The sequence below is a fragment of the Marmota monax genome, unplaced genomic scaffold (assembly GCF_021218885.2).
Source record: "Marmota monax isolate L192 unplaced genomic scaffold, Marmota_monax_Labrador192_F-V1.1 WCK01_AAM20220418_F8-fsc00136, whole genome shotgun sequence".
Lineage (NCBI taxonomy): Eukaryota > Metazoa > Chordata > Mammalia > Rodentia > Sciuridae > Marmota > Marmota monax.
Window position 1 is genome coordinate 3,047,906 of NW_026693905.1, and position 23,538 is coordinate 3,071,443.

Sequence of the window (23,538 nt, forward strand, 5' to 3'; positions counted from 1 at the left end):
AGTTCCAGTTTTGAAACGGTACAGATTTTCAGTACTGGCTAACCCAGACAAGGGAGGTCATTTGCTGGGGAACAAAGCAAAGCTAACTTTGAAATTCATGATTTTAAACAATTTAGTGACCGACTTACATAAGAGAGGAAGAGGTAAGTGTAGAAAGGATTCATTGTATTCCTAGCTCAAATTATGTCTGGAGTGAAAAGGGATAATTGAAAATGTAAGACATCCCATTTTTTAAGAAAAAATATAACATGGACACATTTTTAAGAAGCAGACATATTAGTGGTTGGATTTGGTATGTGGGTCATAATTTGAACTCATAACTTATAAGACATTTTCTTAAAATAAGAAACTTATTTTAACTTTAACTCATAACTAATAAGAAAGTTGTCCCTGTTTTATTATTTTACTTTTTTATTATATGTTTTAGTCAGCTTTGTTCATTGCTGTGACCAAAGATCTAACAAGAACAATTATAAGGAGGAAAAGTTTAGTTGGGGGCTTGTGGTTCAGAGGTCTCAATTCATAGGAGACTGACTCCATTTCTTGGGGCCTGACATGAGGCAGAAAATCATGGTGGATGCATGTGGCAGAGAAAAGCACCTGGGAACATGGCACCAGGAAGGAGGAAGAGAGAAAGAGAGAGAGAGAGAGAGAGAGAGAGAGAGAGAGAGAGAGAGAGAGAGAGAGAGAGAGAGACCACGCACTCTGCTCAACAGGGACAAAATATAAACCACAAAGACATGCCCTAGGGACCCACTCTCTCTAGCCACACTCTACCAGCCTTCAGTTACCATCCAATTAATCCTTGATTTATTGCCTAAATCAGTGGATTAACACACTGATTATGTTAAGGCTCTTATAACCCAATTATTTCATCTCTAAACACTTTTGCATTGACTGACACATGAGCTTTCGGGGGCTGCCTCATATTTAAACCTGTATATGAAGCTTTTCTTTAAAAAAATAAGTACAATACTTTAGGGACAATTTCACAGAATCTTTGAATTAATTCACTTTGTAAATTTCAATCCATTTTTCTCACAATCTTGAAAAATAACCTTTTAAAATTTATATCTATAAACACACAAAGAATATAATTGATCAAGTTCAGAGCTTCAGATTTAGTATGTATATAAATTGCATTTTTATATAAAACTTTCACTTCTTATTTCTTTACAGATGCCAATTAAATGGATGGCACTAGAGTGTATACATTATAGAAAATTCACCCACCAGAGTGACGTTTGGAGCTATGGTAAATAAATCTTCCTTATGAATTAAGGTTTTTAAGCCAAAAATAAATACATTCAGTTCATGTAAAATATCCTAAGTCAAAGTACTTTATTGTGTTAAAACTATCTATTTATAGGCCTAATTTCCTAAAGAAATTAACTTATTTAAAAATGCAAAAGAAAAATACTGTAAAGAGTACTTTTTATTTTTTAATTTCATGGTCTTCTAAAATGGAAAATGTTGATATCTCTGCCATCAGCTCTGGTTTAGTAGCAACTGTCTGATCATTTTTACTGAAAACAAATACAAAAACAAAACTCGGCCACTTTTAGTTTAGGGATAATTTCACAGAATCTCATGGAGTTAATTTTCAACAATTCTTTGAAAATATAATTCTGAATGCAAAGAATGTTGAAGGACAAAATAAAAACAATGACAGCTTTTTGTTTTCCTTTTTGCTATGGGAATTTCTGTTCTATGGTAGAAAATTTAGAGATTATGGTCATAACAATTAACAATTACTGAAAATAGAGGTAAGAGAGAAGACTTCTAATTGCAACTTCAGTTTTAATTTACAAACAACTTTTGGAGTAATAGAAACATTATAGAGTGAATAATATGAATTTGTAAAGATTGATATTTATAATTAGAACATTTCTTTCATTGTGTTTAACTCAGTGGTTATGATGAGCTCTTCAGCATCTATCTGGCTCCTTACAACTTGGTCTGCTTATCACTTAGCAAGAGTTAAGGACTTTTCTGAGTTTGAATATGACATAAAATATAGCATTTATTTAAAATAAAAAGCACCAAAATGCCTATTTAAATGAAAAGTATAATGGTGGGATTTAAAGATCTGGTACAATTTGTTTTATTCAAATTTAAGCTTACTTTTAAGTTTTCATTAAAAATAAAATATTTAGACCATTTAATTACTAAAGAACTCACGACTCTTCTGTAGAAAAGAAATTCATTATTCCTAAAAAACTACTTAAGACATTTCAATAAAATGTGTCTCCCCTGTGTATGCCATAGAAAGTATGTAAATTTCAAAAAGACTGCACATATTCTACTTTTCTTAGAAGTATAAATGTGTGTTTGAAGTTTAGGCAAATATAAGAGAAAAGCCTGGCAAAATTTAGTAGATGTGCTGCTTAATAGAAAAGCAAATCTACCACATATATGATAGACATTTTATATAATGCAGATTAGCATACAGATTATTACTTATGTATTACATGATAGCATAAATACATGATCTGGATAGATTTATAAATTATGTATCACAGAAGATTTATGTATGTTCTTATGTATATTAGTATAATATACACATAGGCTTTTTTCTATTTCTTTTCCTTATGTACTTTCTTTTCCATGAATTAGATGTGATAATTTGCTGGAGGCAAATTTTAAATGATATTAAAATAAGCCAACAAAAAATGTTGGCAGAACTGTCATAATTTTAATAATAAAATGTGTCTTTGAAGAAAATCCTGTTACTTGGGCTGTACTAGTTTTCTGCACGTTATGTTTCTAAAAATCTCATGTTGTTTAGTAAAAATGAAGAAGTGGAGATACAGTATTCTATTATGAAACACAGCCCAGATCGTCAATACATATCATCAGGCACTTTAAGATTCTTATGATATATCATAAGTGATTGCAAAAGGCATAAAAGGCAGAGAAAGCTACATAATCTTGTTTATAGTACACCTTTATGGGAAATTATCACTGGCTGCATCTTTATATTTATAAAAATGTGCATCAGCTATGATGATATATATATCTTCAGGTGATGGAGCTGCAGTATATGTTTTTAAGCTGTTTCTGATTGAATTTTTCTGAGATTGTTCTTTTCCATGAAGCCATCCTTATTTAACACTTATTTTGTCATCACTCTACCAAGAAAGGATTGGATTGTTCTTATAAGTGGGGGTTTGAGTTTCAGCTTTTATGTTTGTATATATGCTTCTGTCAATTATATATTTTTATTTGTAATTGCTGTGCAGTTTGCTTTTGTTGTAAGTTCTGATAGAGATGTGAGAGTATCTGTTCTGACTTTTATAACTGCCTACCTGAGTTAATAAAATGTAATCATTAAATGCATATTATATGAGTATGACTAACTAGAAATATACTACCATTCATTCCAGTTGGCAGCAGAGAAGAAAACATAGCCTTACCTAATGGATTTTTAAAATGTATCTGTCTGTATGCATCAATCAAACTCAGGTTGTAATATTATTGTGCCCACTTATTTACAACTTAAAAATCTTTATCCCTAAGAAAAATGTAACTTTAAGTATGTGGTTGTTTATTATATCATAAGAAAGAGTTCTTTAGTATACATATTATTGCCTGAATCAGAATTACTATTGTTATCAAAACAGGTTGTTTGAATGCTTTTAGTATATTTTTTTTTCCAGAGGAATCAGTGTTTACAGTGGCTCAAGAAAGTAATTTCATTATGCAAAGAATAAACTATTCTTGATTACTTTCCATTTTTTGGATGCCCACTTTTTAAGTATTATATCTTACATATGAATTTATCCCTGCATTTTGGTTCTCATGTGATAAATGACTTAATATGCTTTATTCTACTGTTTTTTCTTTGTTAATGAAAAGGTGAGCCACAGGTCTTTACTGTGGCATAAGAAAATTATTCTAAAATCTTTGCTTAACTAACTGTTAAGGCTTTTATAGAAAAGGGCTAAATTTTGAGATTTAAAAATCAATTTCAATTTTTTCCTGAAATCATTTTTATTTGATGAGCTGAACACATATTTATACAATAAATAAATTGTATTCTGGGCTGTAACATAGCTTGGGTCAGCAAACATTAGCATTATTTATCAGTAGAAACGGGAATAGATTCTACACTCTGACATCAACTCTAAATCACCTCTACTATGCATTAACATTAAAAATTCCGAAACAATAATAAAAGAATCAAATTCTCCCACAAAGATTTTAGCACTTAGTAAATGCGGGAATCTGAGGAACCTTCTTTAACTTTCTTTTGATTGACCTTTAAGGAGCATTCTTTTGCCACTTGACATTTTGCTTGTTTGTTTGAATTATGTTGTCAGTATGCTTATGGAAGAATTTTATCTCCAATTTAGGAGTCACTATATGGGAACTGATGACCTTTGGAGGGAAACCCTATGATGGAATTCCAACTCGAGAAATTCCTGATTTATTAGAAAAAGGAGAACGTTTGCCTCAACCTCCCATCTGCACCATTGACGTTTACATGGTCATGGTCAAATGTAAGAGTGTGAAATAATTTTATAGTCATTATCACTGTTCTTAATAAAATAATAGTAGAGAGTATACTAGAGTATAATGTCTCTCTGTATTGGAGAACAGAACAGTTGAAAAATCACTGATGGAGCATGTAAACACCTGTTTACTGTAATTATTAATATACAGTAATATCATGCTTCCATACTGTGAAGTCAAAGTTAGATGACTCTAACTATTCTTAAATCTTATAATTTTCAGAACTACCTACCATAAAGAAATATAATTAGTTACAACGTTGTTAGTGGTAACATTAATGTTAGTAATCTTTAAGGGAGTATGTCAGACTAAAATTAATGATCTAAACAAAGAAAGCTTGAAACTGATAGTTTAAAAAATGAATTAAATGGAAATAGGTTTGTCAGTTTTTTTAGTCAGAGCAAATTATCCAAGTAGGGTGGGAAGTAGAAGAAATGTCTCTACATTCAGCTAAAATGATGAGGAATGTTTATTTTCATCAACTTGATCATTTGTTTACATCAAACTCTTACTTTTCTTTCCCCTTACTAAGCCCCAGACACATATGTATTATAAATGTGTTCTGGAAGTCTAGGCCCTTAATTTAAATAGAATTAGGGAAGTCTCTGGAGTTCCAGACTTAATTTAAGTGAGATTAACAGGAACAGTCTCTCTTGCATAATCTGGGGTTTTCCCCTTTTGAAATACACAGTGTTAGCAAAGGAACCAACTGGTGAAGGTGAATAAGCACCTTATTAATAAGAGACTTTGGACCCAGGTCTACTCAAATTTATATTCATGACATGCATGATGCATTCTGACAGGGAGGCAAGAAATAAAAACTGTTCATTACAGTTCAGGTCAACATGCCCTTTTTTCTAAGCACAGTTCTATTTACTCAATATTTAGAGAGGACCACATATCTCACAGTGAAGTTAACCTTTTGTGGCTCTAAGAGTTCCATAAACAAATATTTTTTTTCATGAACATCTCAGTAATAATAAGCATTTCTTTAAAATGAGTATATAGAAAATGTACAGTGTTTGAGTTTTGTTAAGAAAGAAAAAAAGTAGGTGACATCAATGATACATAAAACAATACCCAAAGAATTCCCAGAACAGGAATAAAAATTGAACCCCAGAATAGGAGAAACAGTCTTTATAGTTTTAATCAATCAAACATGGCTTGGTAAATGTCCAGAGAAGAAAGTATTAAAATATGCAAGCATTATATAATTTGATCCCATAACCAGAATAGGAGATGATTTATATACTCTGATGAAATGATATAAAATTAGGCAAAATTTTTACCTTATTAAGCAAACTCTACTGGGAATTTTACCTCCCCCCACCCCAGGAATTTTAATACTTTAGAAGAGAATAATTTGACAAAAAAAAAAAAAAAATCAAGGAAAGCTGATGCTTTTATTCTTGTCATATCATCCTCTAAATAGCATCTAGAAAGATAAGATCCATTTTATCTAGACTCCCAGCTAAATAATAATGTATACCTTAGAAACTGCTGATAGTATTTTTATGCAGGAAAGGTTAGTACTAAGATAAGCTAATGATTATTGTTGGACAAACATTACCAATATTTTACATTCTTTCTTTTTCCCCACCAGGAAAAAGTGGCACAAAAGTTCCTTTCAGTTCCCTTTTCCTCTCTCTGTTCAGTGATCAGTATTGCACCAAATGTTTTCTCTCTTGTCATTCCTGATACAAAATGATAAATTATATTCCAATCACCTCATCTATAATCAACAAAGTTTCAAAAAATTATCTCCACACCCAAAACAACAACAAAAATCTGATTTTCCATAACTTCTCATAGCTAGTCTGCATTCTGTTTTCTAAGAAGAAAATAAAAATTTAAAATATTTCATCTGATATTTTATAGTATATGACAGTAAGTGATGAGTATCAGCAAACTGAGTTCTTTCACTAGCCTCCTTCATTTTTCAGATCATTATTATTAAAACAATATTTTTCACACTTTAGCCTATATTTTCACAAAATTTAAATGTCACTGCTTTTTTCAAATATAGATATTCTGACACTTTTATTGTGTGTAAATTTCCAGGCTGGATGATTGACGCTGACAGTAGACCTAAATTTAAGGAGCTGGCTGCCGAATTTTCAAGGATGGCTCGAGATCCTCAAAGATATCTTGTTATTCAAGTTAGTACACTTGACTTTGTTTTTAAGACTATCCCCCTGGCACATGCACTGCAAAATATGACAATCTCAACTTTAGTGCTCCAGACCACTAACATTAATTAAGTGTGTTATGGTGTGAAACAACTTATACAAAAGAACTCTTTACCTGATCTCAGATTCACCTCTCAGAGCCTTCCCCTAGTGCTCTAATGAATGCTATTGAACAGCCAAATGATTATGATAACCCATATATGTAAAAAAGTTTTATCCTCAGAAAAACCTTCTATCACTCTGCTTTTTATTAGTATTCTGTATAACTCATGGTCATTATTGTAATCTTTCCTTTATAGAATCAAAGGATGATGGATTTTTGTTTTAATCAGAGAAAAAATGAATCGAAAATTTACATATAGTAACATTTAGTTTCCTAGAAAAATGTCTTACAATATATTTTTATATTTGCAGAAACATGCAGCATCCAAGAAAAAACTCAATTCAAATAATTTGATGCACATATGAACTAAATAATAGACCAAAAGATCATTTTATGTTTAACAACAAACATACTTTTGTAATCTTTAGTCAAGAGCAAATTATCTGGGTAGGGTGGATGGAAAAATGGATTAAAAAATTCTAATTTATCTATGATATTTTTTCACCCCAAACATAAACAAATGGACCTTTGATACTCTGAATTATATTTTCTTATTAAAACAAAGGAGCCTTTATTTCCCTATCAATACTCTTACATTAAGATCAAAGTCACCCTTTAAAGTTAATGATGTCTAGTTATTTTCCCCCAAATTAACCTTTATGAACTGATTTTTTATTAAAAAACATACAATTTTGAAAAATAAAAAAAAGAAAGAAAGAAGGTGAAAGAAAGGGTTTTTTGACACTATAAAAAGAGTTTTGGTGTCTCTCCCATACCCATTGATTCTCTTCGCCATTTGTGCTGTGACTTGGAATGCTACCACTTTGACCCTGTGGCCATCGTTCATACCGTATAACAAATCACAGAGCTTCTGTATCCTAATAACTGTACAGCATCAAACTAACTACATAAAATTAAGATTGATAAATCGATTGCCCTTTACTATTGATTCTTAAAGTCCAGCCCACCTACCATCTTGACAAAGAACCCTTAGCCTCAGATCTGAAGTGGATTTTGCCTCTCTAAAACATCTATAGCATTCTGTTTTATTCCTTTCTGATGTCATTCATCACATTCTTCTTGTATTAAATTTATTTATCTTACAGTGTCATACCTAAACATATTATAGGCTTCTTTATGGCTGAAGTTGTGCCAAAGAATTATCTCCTGAAATGTATACATGGATTTTTCAACAGTTGTTTGGCTCTTACATAAATTTGCTAGAGACCACATATTTAAAATGAAGAGAAGGATCATGTATTTTATGTGTCTGATGGGCAATTCTTTCAGGGTGATGATCGTATGAAGCTTCCCAGTCCAAATGACAGCAAGTTCTTTCAGAATCTCTTGGATGAAGAGGACTTGGAAGATATGATGGATGCTGAGGAATACCTGGTCCCCCAGGCTTTCAACATCCCTCCCCCCATCTATACTTCCAGAGCAAGAATTGACTCAAATAGGGTAAGAATCAATTACATGCATGTCTCAGAAGTAAAATCATATGAACATATTATAAGTGCTAAAATTTCAAAATAACTAGATAGCTAAAATAATTTTGATTTCTAAAGACATACCAATACCACCAAAGATGTACCATGCTTGCCATATGCACAGTTAATTTTGGAAGACAAGCATGGATAATTCAATGTGTACTCTGAAATACCTCAAAATTTCAAAAGAAGGAAAGTTTTACTCATGTTACTTAAAACGGATCTTAATTTTTTAAAAGCCAATTCAAATTTATAAATATATATATATATATATATATATATATATATATATATATATATATATATATAATACAAATTCTTACCAAATACACTGTTTTGTTAAAAAAATGATGTGACTCAGTGGTCAAGAAGTAATACTAGTATAACTCTCACTTATTTAGGAAGCATTAAATATTTTCTGTCAAATTGAAATACACAGAAAACTACAATTCTTTGATCTAAATCATTCATATTAGAGGATATCAGAACCATTTCTAAGACAGACTTAAGTTTTGGAAGAAGCTTCTGAAAATAATTTACATGTGTTTCAATATGGCTTCCTCTTTGTATGAATATCATTTTTTCTCTAAGGGTCATCAAATTCATGTTTGTTCATTTGTTTATTTTTAAAAATTCATTTATCATTCATGCAACATGTATTAAGTGCTTTTGCATAAGAAACATTAGTACACATTTGAGAGTCAAAAAATTTTGACATAAATTCTGCCTTCAAAGAGGGTCCAGGCTAATTAAAGAGTCACACAGCTACAGAGGTGGAGGACTTCATGATAAATGCTGTAATCAAGTGTTTATTGACCATTATGGAGAATGAAGAAGCAGTAAATTTATTCCTGTAATCAGTGTCTTCCACTGATAACCACATGATGCTTAACATTTTTTTTTCTAGGAAGCTACTCATTCTCTTAATCTTCTCCTCCATCTCAGAACATTATCATAGCTGTAAAACCAAATAGTATCTCATTTTTCTTGACCATAGGCATAAAGAAATTTTTAACTTGCCGTTAATTCTCTAAAATGAAGTTCTTTGCTTTTTTCAGATTGACAGCAATAATAATAAAGTAATGCTTGCCCTTTGTTTACTACTCAACACATAAATGTTAATCCTTTTAACATTTACAACAACCCAGAGGTTCAATTTTTTATTACGCCTATCTTACAAATGAGGAAACTTGCCACAGAAAAGTTAAGTGATTTGTCTAGTTTACACAGCTACCCATTAGAAGAGCAGAATTCTATGTAAGCTACGTGTCTGTACTGTACTGTTCTATGGCTTTAAAATGATTGGAATGTCTTTATTTACATGATTTGATTGTTAATCTTGGCTTCAACCCCAGAATCTGGGAGTTGTCTTATTTGAGAAATTCCTCGGTGATTTTCTTATCAAATGTGTACCTCAACCTTTCACCCTCCTGCCTCCATTTAAAAAAATCTCAATTAATTTTTCTTTTCTATAAAATATATGTTATTGTAGACCAAGCTGAAAATTATACCACATGCCTAATGGAGAACAGATTAGTAAAAGTTTTAAATATTTGATCCACTGGTATATAATGAAAATCACTCTCTATATAGGTAGGAGCATTTTTAAGATATATCAGGGAGACACATTTTCCTTTCTGTACTTTGCAAAATGACCAAATTATTCCCTTGTTTTTATAACTTAAGATGGAAAATTCATTGCTTTTTAATACATTGGTGACATTTTAAGGAAACAATTTGTGAAAGTGAAATTCTTGAGAACCTGAAATTTTTTTCTTATAGTTCTCAAGTTCTAAGTTTTTGTTCATTTTAGTTTATAATGCTCAAAGCCAGGAATTCTTAGTAAATAAGTTTGAGTTACCTAGAGTTAACAATATAAACTAGAAGTCATAGGAGGACTTATTTGACCCTAATCATCTTTTCTTACTCTGCATCTTTATTTAAACAAAATTATCTATAAATTTCTTTTTACTTTTTCAGTTCACAGTATAGGAATTGTGCTTAAATATCATTATATTTTTCAGTTACTAAAAATTCTTAGTAGTCATCTATATTGTTCTAATTTTTAATTTCTGGCTTTATGTAATTTTATGGCAAATTCTAATCTACATGAATATCATTCCTCCTCCTTAATTTTCTAAGACTAAGTTATGTTATTTTTATACTCAGGATACAATTACTTCAATTTGGGGTTGTGTGGCCAAATCATCTCCTAAGGGAACCTCTTAAATTTTGATCAATTGTTTCTTAAGTATGTTTGGTAGACTAAAACGAAATAACAATTCAGTTTTTAAATGTAGACCTTATTGCCCACAGTCTAGAAGCTTTTAGTTAATGTTTTTTCAACTTTGAAATAAACAGTATGATATCTATCTGATGTTAGTGTTATGCAATGAACTTCTAAAAATCACAGTTTCTGTTAAGTGACAGGCAAATAAATATTACCTTCATTTTAGAATTACCCACATTTCATTTTTTGTCAGTATCATATATCATAAATAATCATACTTTTTTATTAGGTTTTCTACTCATTACCTGTGAAAAACCTGTTGATGTAATCACAATTGGGCAAGAAAACTATTTCTGTTGATATGTTCTAATATCACCTAAATTTTATGTGTGTTTTGAAAAGTAGTAACTTTAAGGCTATGAGTATATTCAAAATACATTGTTGATATTTGTCCAGAAAGTTGATGAAAGTAATTGCAAATAATGCTAGAAAACACCTATTAAAATTATAGCTGATATCATTATCATTAAACATGTTTTTGCTAATATTTTGAACTTTTTGTCAAAATAATGTATACTAAACACTTACTCTACCATGATGTAAAAAGGAAAACATGAGGAGCTATTTAACTTTTGCAACCTTTAGTTCTCTGCATCCATAAAATGGGGATTTAAAAAAATTTCTTACAGAATGTTGTGAAGATTAACTTTTTAGCATATGTGAGCATAATTGCCCTTTGATGAACCTGTTGGTGATTCTCAGTAGTGTGGAAATAAATGAAAATACCTGCCTTCAGCATTGCTATAGCAAGAATCAACTACCATCATTTGCACTTTAGCAGAAGCTAAGAGGCAGAGAAGTAGGAAAGCTTTGTAGGGTTATAGGAAAGGATTCAGGTCTAGAGAAGCTGTAGGCAGGCTAATTAGAAGTGATCGGTTGGAAGTATATATATGGTTCTCTGTAGTTAGTTCTCTTTAAAAAATGTTCTAATTAGCTATACATGATAGTAGAATGTATTTGGATATGTTATACAAAAAGGAATATAATTTCTCATTCTTCTATTTGTACATGATGTAGAAGTACACTGGCCATGTAATCTATGCACATAGTATAGTAATGTCTGATTCATTCTACTATCTTTCCTATTCCCATTCCCTCTCCCTTCCTTTCATTCCCCTTTGTCTAATTCAAAGTACTTCTATTCTTCCCTTACCCCTACCCCTCATTGTGAATTAGCATCTGCATATTAGAGAAAACATTTGGCTGAGTAATATTCCATTATGTATATGTACCACATTTTCTTTATCCATTCATCCGTTGAAGGGCACCTAGGTTGGTCACATAGTTTAGCTATAGTGAATTGAACTGCTATAAATATTGATGTGGCTGTGTTACTGTAGTATGCTGATTTTAAATCCTTTGGGTATAAACCAAGGAAAGGGATAACTGGGTCAAATGGTGGTTCCATTCCAGTTTTTCTGAGGAATTGCCATAGTGCTTTCCATAGTGGTTGTATCAATTTGCAGTCCCATCAGCAATGTATCAGTGTACCTTTTCACACTCATCCTTGCCTACATTTATTGTTGCTTGTATTCTTGATAATTACCATTCTGACTGGAGTGAGATGAAATCTTAGTTTAGTTTTGATTTACATTTCTCTAATCACTAGTGATGTTGAACATTTTTTCATATTTTTGTTGACTGGTCATTTTTTTTTTTTTCGTCAAGTATCTGCTCAGTTCCTTAGCCCATTTATTAATTGGACTATTTGGGGTTTTTTGGTATTAAGTTTTTTGAGCTCTTTGTATATCCTGGAGATTAATGTTCTATCTGAGGTGCAGGTGTCAAAGATTTTCTCCCATTCTATAGGCTCTCTCTTCATGTTCTAGATTTCCTTTCCCATGAAAAAGCTTTTTAGCTTGATGCCATCCCATTTATTGATTCTTGATTTTATTTCTTGTGTTTTAAGAGTTTTGTTGAGGAATTTGTTTCCTAAGATGATATGGTCGAGAGTTGGGCCTACTTTTTCTTCTATTAGGCATAGGGTTTCTTGTCTAATTCCTAGGTCCTTGATCTACTTCAAGTTAAGTTTTGTGCAGGATGAGAGATAGGGATTTAATTCCATTTTGCTACACATGTATTTACACTTTTCCCAGCACCATTTGTTGAAAAGGCTATCTTTTCTCCAATGTATGTTTTTGGCACTATTGTGCCTAGTATGAGATGGTATTTATGTGGGTTTGTCTCTGTATCTTCTATTCTGTACCATTGGCCTACATGTTTATTTTGGCACTGATACTATGCCTTTTTGTTACTATAGCTCTATAGTATAATTTGAGGTCTCATATTGTGATGCATCCAGCTTCACTTTTTTTGCTAAGGATTGCTTTTGCTATTCTGGGCCTCTTATTTTTCCAAATGAATTTCATGTCTACTATTTCTTTTTCTATGAAGAATGTCATTGTGTTGTTAATAGAAGATGCATCAAATCTGTACAACACTTTTGATAGTATGACCATTTTGACAATGTTAAATCTGCCTATCCAAGAGCATGGGAGATCTTTTCATCTTATAAAGTCTTATTCTATCTCTTTCTTTTGTGTTTTGTAGTTTTCATCATAGAGATCTTTCACATCTTTTGATAGATTGATTCCCAAGTATTTTTTTTTTTTGAGGCAAAGGTGATTGGGGTAGTTTTTCTAATTTATCTTTCAGTAGATTCATCACTGATATATAGGAATGCATTAATTTATGGGTATTAATTTTATATTCTGCTACTTTGCTGAGTTCATTTATGAGTTCTACAAGTTTTATAGTGGAATATATTAAGTCTTTTAAATAGAGAATTATGTTATTGGCAAATAGGGATAGTTTGAGTTCTTCTTTTCCTACTTGTATCCTTTTAATTTCTTTCTTCTATTTAATTGCTCTGGCTAGAGTTTCAAGGACTATGTTGAATAGAAGTAGTAAAAGAGGGCATTCCTGTGTTGTTCCAGTCTTTAGAGAGAATGCTTTCATTTTTTTTCCCATTATAATGATATTGGCCTTGGGTTTAGCATAGGTAACTTTTACAATGTTGAGGTATGTTCCCACTATCCCTAGTTTTTCTAGTGTTTTGAACATGATGAGGTGCTGTATTTGTTGTATTTTTTATGCATCTATTTAAATAATTATGATTCTTGCTTTTAAGTCTATTGATTTTATAAGAATTATGTTTATTGATTCATGTATGTTGAACCAACTTTGTATCCTTGTGATGAACCCCAGTTCCTTGTGATGCACTATCTTTTTAATATGTTTTCCTATGTAATCTGCCAGTGTTTTTAAAGAATTTTTGCATCTATGTTCACCAGGGATATTTTTCTGAAATTTTCTTTCCTTGTTGTGTCTTTGTCTGGTTTTGGTATCAGGGTGATACTAGCTTCATACAATGAGTTTGGAAGAGTTGCCTCTTTTGTATTTCATGGAATAGTATGAGGAATATTGGTGTTAATTCTTCTTTGAGGTACTTGTAGAACTTGGCTGAGAATCCGTCTGCTCCTCGGCCTTTCTTAGTTGGTAGGCTTTTGATGGTGTCTTCTATTTCACTGCTTAAAATAGTTCTTTTTAAATGGTATATATCCTCCTGATTCAGTTTGGGTAGATTACATGTCTCTAGAAATTTGTTGATGTCTTCAAGATTTTCTATTTTATTGGAATATAAATTTTCAAAATAGTTTCTGAGTATCATCTGTATTTCAGTAGTGTCCATTGTGATATTTCCTTTTTCATCATGAATTTTAGTAATTTAAGTTTTCTCTTTCTTTTTCTTCATTAGCATGGCTAAAGGTTTATCAATTTTATTTATTTTTTCAAAGAACCAACTTTTTGTTTTGCCAATTTTTGAATTGTTTCTTTTGTTTAAATTTCATTTATTTTAGCTTCTAATTTTTTTTTTTATTTCATGCCTAATTTTTCTGCTCTCCATTGGTCATTCAATGACCTATTATTTATACTTCATACGTTAGAGTAGAGTCTATTTTTAATATTATTGTTTATTTCTAATTTAATTCCATTATGATCTGATAGTATGCAAGGTATTATCTTTATTTTTTTGAATTTGCTAAAGAGTTGCTTTCTGGTATAAGATAGGGTCTATTTATGGAAGGATCCATGTGCTGATGAGAAGATAGTATATTCAATCATTGATGGATGAAATGCTCTATACAACTCTGTTAAGTCTAAATTATTGATTGTATTATTTAGTTCTATAGTTTCTTTGTTTAGTTTTTGTTTGGAGGATCAAGCCAGTGGTGACAGAGATGTGTTACACTCACCCAGTATTTTTGTGTAGTGGTGTATTTGATTCTTGAAATTGAGAAGGGTTTGTTTTGATATCAGTAGATGCTCCATTGTTTGGTGCATAAATATTTATGATTGCTATGTCTTGTTGATGTATTCCTTTAAGCAGTATGAAATGTCCTTTTGTATTCCTTCTTATTAACTTTTGCTTGAAGTCAACTTTATCTGATATGAGGATAGAAACACCTGCTTGTTTTCATGACCCATGTGAGTGGTATATTTTTTCCCATTCTTTCATCTTAGTCTGTAGATACCTTTGCCTATGAGGTGAGTCTCTTGGAGACAGCATATTGTTGATTCTTGTTTTTTAATCTAATCTGCCAATCTATTTCTTTTGATTGATGAGTTTAGGCCATTAATATTCAATGTTATCGTTGAGATATGATTTGTATTCCCAATCATTTTGATTTATTTCTGGCTTTTCATTTGTATTAGTTTCTCCTTTGATTGGCTATTCCTTCAGTGTAGTTCTTCCCTTTGCTGTTTTTCACCCTTTTTTTCATTTTATCTTCATTGACTATTTTGCTGAGAATGTTCTATATAGTAGGCTCTCTAGTTGTGAATTCTTGTAACTTTTGTTTATCATGGAAGGTTTTTATTTCATCTTCTAATCTGAAGCTTAAATCTTGGTTGGCATCCATTTTCTTTCAGACCGCTTGGTATATAGAATTCCAAGACCTTCTAGCTTTGGGGATCTGGGATGAAAAATCAGGTGAGATCTAAATTGGTTTCCCCTAAATGTAATCAGACATTTTTCTCTGGCAGTCTTTAAAATTATATCCTTATACTGTATGTTAGGCATCTTCATAACAATGTTCTTTAACGTGGGTCTGTGGTGATTTTGTATATTTAGGTTCCTGTAAGCCTCCTGTGTTTGATTTTCCCTTTCATTCTTTAGGTTTTATATATTTTTTGATATTATTTCATTGAAAGGATTGTGCATTGCTTTGGTTTGTATCTTAATGCCTTTATCTATCCCAATAAATCTTAAATTTGGCCTTTTAATGTTATCCCATATTTCTTGGATGTTCTATTCATGTTCTTTTAATATCTTCTCTGTGTGGTCAACTTTATTTTCAAGATTATATATTTGGCCTTCATTGCCTTTGATTCTATCTTCCTTAAATGGTCTAGTGTGTTGGTTATGCTTTCCATTGAATTTTTAATGTGTTTTATTGTTTCCTTCATTTTGAGGATTTCCGTGTGATTTCTTTTCAGAATCTTCCTTTATTGAAGTGATCTTTCACCTTTCATCTCTGATTTCACTCCTTACTTACATCATCCTTTACTTCATTGGAGCAGTTTAACCATGTACATTCTAAACTTCTCTGACAGTTCTTCCACTGTGGCATCATTGGATTCTATTATTAGAGCATCTTGGTTTGTTTGGGGTGATTTGTTCCCTTGTTTCTTCATACTGTTTGTGTGTTTACCAATATGCTGTGTGGGTCTGAGGCAGTATAGTTTCTACACTATAGATTTATAGTGTCCCTGAAAGTTTCCAGTATCTTGCCTTTAAGGAGGAGACAAATAATAATAGCAACCAATGCAAACAATATACAACCTTAAACTAAATAACTCTTACTATGATATTTACAGTTTTGTCACAATAGACAGAAATGATATGTTCAGTTACTGATTACAGTAAAAACAGTAAGTTTGAAAAAGGGTTTACAATTTCAAATGGTGGACAAGAGAGAACAAAAGTAGTATAGCATGTGATGTTTATGAAGGAGGAGAGAAGATAGAATTTAAAAAAGTATAGGAAGACTGACAAAGAAAATAATAGAGATTGACTGTTAGCATGATAATAGAAAAAGAATCAAGGGAAACAGATAAGTGAGAGGAAAAAAAAAAAAAAAAATATATATATATATATATATATATATATATATATAATAAAGATTGAAAAAAAATAAAAATAGAATGAAAAAAGTAAAAATAAAAGAATATAAAACAAAACTGAAATAATACTATTCAGACACCCCAGTCTTCAATAAACTGTTGTATGAACAATAATTGATTTCAAACAAGGTAGAAATGTGAGAGAAAAAGAAAAAAAGGGAAGAAAAAAAATCTCAAAGAAATTGAATAATTGTTTCCTTTGAAGTTCACAAGTTTCTCAGCTTCCCTTCTCAGCAGTTAGGTGGGGTTATCTAGAGTTTGATGCTTGTCCACCCTCAGGGTGGGTGAGATTGCTAATGTGAGAGGGTTGATCCTAGAGGTGTAACTTCTAGAGGTCAGGTGTAGGCTTTGGTATGCTCCAGCCTTTTTGATGAATGCCAATTGGTCTGGAGATTTTAAATCTGAGCACCTCCAGGGTCCAGCAGTTGCTGGAAGATTGCATCACAGGAATCTCCGTTGCATTTCTCTTGATTAGGTACAGAAAGCAGCTGGATTGGAAGGGGAAGGGGCAGCCAATGAGTTTCCGAGACCAGTATTCCCTTGTGTAAGCCTATTAGAGATAGCAATAGCCACTTCCTTCAAATCTGATTGCAGGTGACCAGATTCCTAGGCTGTATATTATAGATAAGGAGAATTCTTTCCTGGTCAGGTTTTTGTAGGTTGTGGATCAGAGTTTTATTTTTAAAGGAGGTTCAATTATTTTTCCCATTGTATATTCAGTCTATCAATAAGTTTTAGGTTCCATTGTGACCTCCTTCTCACTAGATATATTTATTTTAATCAATGCTATCTAATATTTCCAACTAAATTTTCAGTACTATTTAGAAATTTCTCCGTGGATTTTTTTTTTCTGTTAAGATGGATAAAGCTGGTCTTTTTCTTTTGATTTACCTAGATTTATATTTGTTTGATATAATGAATTATATATAAATGCAACAGCAATGAATAAAAATATCTAATAAGTTGACAGAGTTGAAGATATTTTAGCTCTAATGATATTAGAAAATTTAATTTAATGTAAAAGCTTCAATTTAATTTTGTACAGGAGGGCATGATTTCAATTGTGGAAGTTTCATTTAGTCTTTGTAATGAATAGTGTGAAGAATTAAATGTCACTCCCTTTTAAAACATATCAATTCATAAATATGTACAAATATTTTGTGTCAATTTTTTAAAAAGCATGTATAATCAGGAAACTCTCAGTTATTCAGGCCAGTGGAAGGTAGAGGAACTATAGCTCCTCACATAGGTGGAGTGAGTGACCTCTGTGATCTATCATTCCATTTTAACTTTTCTCCACTTCTCTCTAGCCTACTAAGAAATAAATATTTTTATAAATTTGCATCTTCCCTGTCTTTTTTGACCCTTCTTTTCCAAGTGGACATATAAGTAAGTTTTATTTAGTCTGATAGAAGAAAAAGTTGGCTCCGATCTACATATTGTGGGGTCAGGCTCCAAATTCCTTAATAGGACACCCATAGCACAAGAGTTAATAACAAGAATCAACAAATGGGACTTACTTAAACTGAAAAGTTTTTTCTCAGCAAGAGAAACAATAAGAGAGGTAAATAGGGAGCCTACATCATGGGAACAAATTTTTACTCCTCAAACTTCAGATAGAGCCCTAATATCCAGAGTATACAAAGAACTCAAAAAATTAGACAATAAGATAACAAATAACCCAGTCAACAAATGGGCCAAGGACCTCAACAGACACTTCTCAGAGGAGGACATACAATCAATCAACAAGTACATGAAAAAATGCTCACCATCTCTAGCAGTCAGAAATGCAAATCAAAACCACCCTAAGATACCATCTCACTCCAGTAAGATTGGCAGCCATTATGAAGTCAAACAACAACAAGTGCTGGAGAGGATGTGGGGAAAAGGGTACTCTTGTACATTGCTGGTGGGACTGCAAACTGGTGCGGCCAATTTGGAAAGCAGTATGGAGATTTCTGGGAAAGCTGGGAATGGAACCACCATTTGACCCAGCTATTGCCCTTCTCAGACTATTCCCTGAAGACCTAAAAAGAGCATGCTACAGGGACACTGCTACATCGATGTTCATAGCAGCACAATTCACAATTGCTAGACTGTGAAACCAACCCAGATGCCCTTCAATAGATGAATGGATAAAAAAAAAATGTGGCATTTATACACCATGGAGCATTACACAGCACTAAAAAATGACAAAATCATGGAATTTGCAGGGAAATGGATGGCACTAGAGCAGATTATGCTTAGTGAAGCTAGCCAATCCCTAAAAAACAAATACCAAATGTCTTATTTGATATAATGAGAGCAACTAAGAACAGAGCAGGGAGGAAGAGCAGGAAGAAAAGATTAACATTAAACAGAGACATGAGGTGGGAGGGAAAGGGAGAGAAAAGGGAAATTGCATGGTAATGGAGGGAGACCCTCATTGTTATACAAAATTACATATAAGAGGTTGTGAGGGGAATGGGAAAATAAACAAGGAGAGAAATGAATTACAGTAGATGGGGTAGAGAGAGAAGATGGGAGGGGAGGGGAGGGGGGATAGTTGAGGATAGGAAAGGTAGCAGAATACAACAGTTACTAATAGGGCATTATGTAAAAATGTGGATGTGTAACTGATGTGATTCTGCAATCTGTGTTTGGGGTAAAATTGGGAGTTCATAACCAACTTGAATCTAATGCATGAAATATGATATGTCAAGAGCTTTGTAGTGTATTGAACAACCAATTAAAAAAATGGACAAAAGTGTAGGCAGACATGAAAGATGTAGAAAAATAAATGTGTCTCATATCTCAAAAATTTGATCAGTTTCTTAACTATTGAGTATAAACTGAGTATTTATTATCACTAAGATATGTGATTCTAGAAACTTTAATTTATACCAATATTACTTTTTTCTCATACTAAGTCTAATAAATTTAATAAAATTTTAATAAGTTTACCACACCTGATATAATTATCTTCAAGATTTATATGATATTTACCACCCCTCCCCTTGAAAAAGAAACAAATACAAGCAAGCTCTTGGTCTCCACAGGATATAATAAGCTTATGATATTTTACTAGATTTGCTTCCTAATGATGAGTAAAGTACTAGAAATTTAAGCAAAATGATAATGCAGAAGCAAGATATCATTCTAAAAACAAACATCTGAAAATATGAGAATTGCAGCTGGGTTTGCCTTTATACTTCAATAAATCAAAATCATGTCCTTTTATTTTATGAAATAATGAAAATCATAATATTTGCTAAAAATTGTTGAGTGCTTACTATAACCCAGGTATTTTACTGAGTGCTTTAGCTTAATTTTATCACCTTTATTTCTCATGGTCTTATGAGGTACGTATTAATGTTAGTCTCATTTTGAGAGTTCAGAAAACTGAACAATGGAAAGTTTAAATAGTTTACAAATGAGGAAAAGCAGACCTAGACACTGAATTCAGATTTCAATAATCCCACAGAGAAGTAATATTTCTAAAGTAATAAAGTGTCTTAGGGTGGTTACTTATTTTATTACTTGCGGTTAAATTCCTTCTACTGATGGACCTAGCATGTTCATTCACGAAATGATAACATGGATAAAAGAGACTGAATGGGAAATCCAGAATCTCAGATTTTATAACCAACTCAGCAATACTTAAGACGCCATTCTATTTCTTAATCAGGCTGTTTCTTCAGTGATAAGATTAAACTAGATTATCTATAAGCTCCTTCCAAGTTTTAAACTATCTTATCATAGAATGAATTTATAGTTATTGTATTTTGTGCATTTAAGTATGTTTCCTTCTAAGGATTATTTAATTAGGAAGTGACCAAAAGCATTTTAGGTTACCTCTATACACAACTGTTTTCTTTATGTGATTGAATATACAGGATAAGTACTATAGACAAAGGTTCAGGGAACATCTCATACCTAGAAAATACAGTGCAAGAATGTTGTGATGATATAACAAGTTGATTCTGGTTGCAATTTACCAAGGATCAGTATCAAGTTTAACAACAGCTGCTACTTGTGTTCGCAAGATATTGACTTTTACATTTGGTCCAAAATATGTCAAGGTTTTTTACATTCTGTCCTTGACATGATGTGTGTGTGTGTGTGTGTGTGTGTGTGTTATTTTGTTTTTATCTACTAAGCCAAAAGAAGGATCTCTTCTTGTAATGACACTCCATATTATTAGCTATTTCTTTGTTTGTTTCAGGGTGTTCCCCATCTTACTAGTGATCTTTTAAACTGGTCAATTCATTGTAATCAAAGAGTAGAAAATTAACCTAATGCATTTTTTGATATCTAGGCACAGTATCGGGCAAGAGGTTCTACCTTGAAAGAGTTCATATTCTAGTTGGGGAGATAATATTCTGAGAGAGTAATTTCAGATATCATAGGAAAGAAAGAAAGGAATCAAATCATCTTAAGAGGGCAGAGGGAGTCTTGTTAGTTGTACTTCTGTAGAAGAAGCGGATTAGGCCTGGAACAAATTTGGTGGAATTGACCTGAACTGGGTCAGCGGGATGACAAAACAACACAAAACCAAACAAAACTTCAATATGCTGACAGGTAAAATGGTGTGTTTTTCAGTTGCTTTAAAAATCCTGGTTCTTGTGAAATTTCTCTACTGTACAAGCTAGAGAACTTTTAAGTCAGCAGAGGTGGTGAGATGGGCTTTCTCCCAATCTTCCTAGTTAATTTTTTGTCAGTGTTAGGAGGTCAAGACTCAACATGGTCTTGAAATCTCTTGCTCTTCTTCGAGAGATCCATCCAGTTCAAAGCAAAATCCTTTCTTGGCTTTCCTGAAAAGCAGCTTGCAGATTCACAATTTGTCTTGCAGATTCACACTTTGTCTTGCAGATTCATACTTTTTTCTCCTGTCAAGACTCTACTTCTGGTCTTCATCTCTTCACAGGAAACTTACTCCCATATTCCCTTACTGGATATCAATGTGTGTGTGTGTGTGTGTTAGAGAGAGAAAGAGATAGAGATGAGAGAGAGAGAGAGAGAGAGAGAGAGAGAGAGAGAGAGAGAGAGAGAGAGAATGGATTTAATTCCCAAATTTAGCATTTATGTTGTGCCAAAGAAAGATAATAGTAGAGAATATTCACAGTGCGTGATCATTTATTGGCACCCATTCTTTCTTAATTTCCTTTTTTGTTCACATTCTTTAGAATATACTTTCCTACTATTTTCCTCCATGGGATAAACTTGAATGATAAATGTTTTATTAGGTCTCTCTTTATATGATGTATAATCCTATTGTCACTAACACCCGAATGATTTTTGAACACTTATCCTAGGAAATGCCTTGGTCATTCCAGTTGATCAGTCACTGCAATTTATTTTCCTCTGCTCTCCAGCTCACAGGCACATAACTGCCCAGAGCTGCAGGCGTAATCTCAACGTTGATCTCTTTCAAAATACACATCATGTTGGTGCTTCCTGTTTTACTCTGGAAGCGTGTTGATGATTTATTTCAACAAAAATCTATGTGTTATCAATTTTTCTCTTTTTAAAATAAGATCATAACATCAAATCACATTTATTTATTCTTCTGAATTCTTGGAAATTACAAAGAAATCAAAATCCTTTCATCCTTTGATTTTCTTCTAACCAGATATTAGAACTTCCCACCCTTGAATTTGGGGAATTAGGAGAGGTTGGTAGTAAGTTTTTTTTTTTTAATTTCAAGAAAAATTTTTAAAAATCCATTAATTCTTGTATGTAAATTCCCACAGTAACATTCACACAGAGATGACAAGCTCTCCTTACCATAGCAAGAATGTAATTGTCTTCTCTCTAATCTGCCACTTCCTTATTCTTTCTTTCCCCAAGCATGAATGTTCTTCTCTGAACAGTTATTTCAATTAATTCTTCTCTCAATAGAAATAATACCAGTGTGACTGGTCTTTGGCCCTGGTGTATCCATGAATTCAGTGTAGTAATTTTCATCACTGAGATGCGCCAATATATTATAATGTAGATACGTAAATCATTGTGTACTCCTGAGTATCAGGGCCAAAAGGGCCATTAAACACTTTCTAGTGTTAATTCTCTCATTTTACAAATGTGCAAACTGATACTGGAAAAGACAAAACCTAAAGCCCTGTGTCCTTGTGCTTCTGAGAGAGGCAAGAGGACTGTTCCAACCCCTCAAGACTTGGCCCAGGGTCTGTTCCTCTATAGGTTCTGTCAATGTGTTCTTATTGGTCAATACCATGGAAATCTTGATTTTTGACTTAGAGTCTAATGAGATTTAGTACCAAGTGGTTTAAAAGGCTCCCGCTGGGAGTGCAACTAGAAGCTAGAGCCCCTGCTGCTGTTTTGCCTCCCCTGTTTTGCTTCTGAGAGACTCCCTGTCATCAAGAGTTAATGGTTTAGGAAGATCAAATGGAATTGATAGAGCCAAAAATCAAAGGAAAAAAGGAGGGAGAATAGTGTCTGTATTTGGCCTCATTAATTACAGACTTGAAGATAAAATGATCCTTACAAGATTAACAAATGTTTCAAAAATTTCAAACACAAAGCTAAATATAGCTACTATTTATTGATCACATATTTATGTGTCAAGCTCTGCTCTGAGAGTTTGTTGTAACAAGGGCAAGTGCAAAGCATCACTCTTGCCATGACACACAGAAAATGAAATTTAGAGAGGAAGGAAAGCGTCTTGCTGAGTTCTAGCTTCTATGGGGAACAGTTAGATTTGAACCGAGATCTGTCTGGCCTCTAGCCTATCCTCCTAACTTCTTTTAATACATCCTTCATTTAGTA

General features: G+C 32.4%; 1 protein-coding gene across 7 annotated transcripts in view; it reads left to right on the plus strand.

The window, feature by feature from the left end:
• Erbb4 (erb-b2 receptor tyrosine kinase 4) overlaps positions 1-23,538 on the plus strand; it is a 1,059,983-nt gene that overhangs the window by 1,005,045 nt on the left and 31,400 nt on the right. For all 7 annotated transcript variants that reach the window (XM_058585185.1, XM_046462890.2, XM_046462893.2 and 4 more), the window contains 4 exons: positions 1,180-1,255; positions 4,356-4,502; positions 6,577-6,674; positions 8,098-8,268. In XM_058585185.1, coding sequence (XP_058441168.1) covers positions 1,180-1,255; positions 4,356-4,502; positions 6,577-6,674; positions 8,098-8,268 — 492 coding nt within the window. The remainder of the gene's footprint in view (positions 1-1,179; positions 1,256-4,355; positions 4,503-6,576; positions 6,675-8,097; positions 8,269-23,538) is intronic.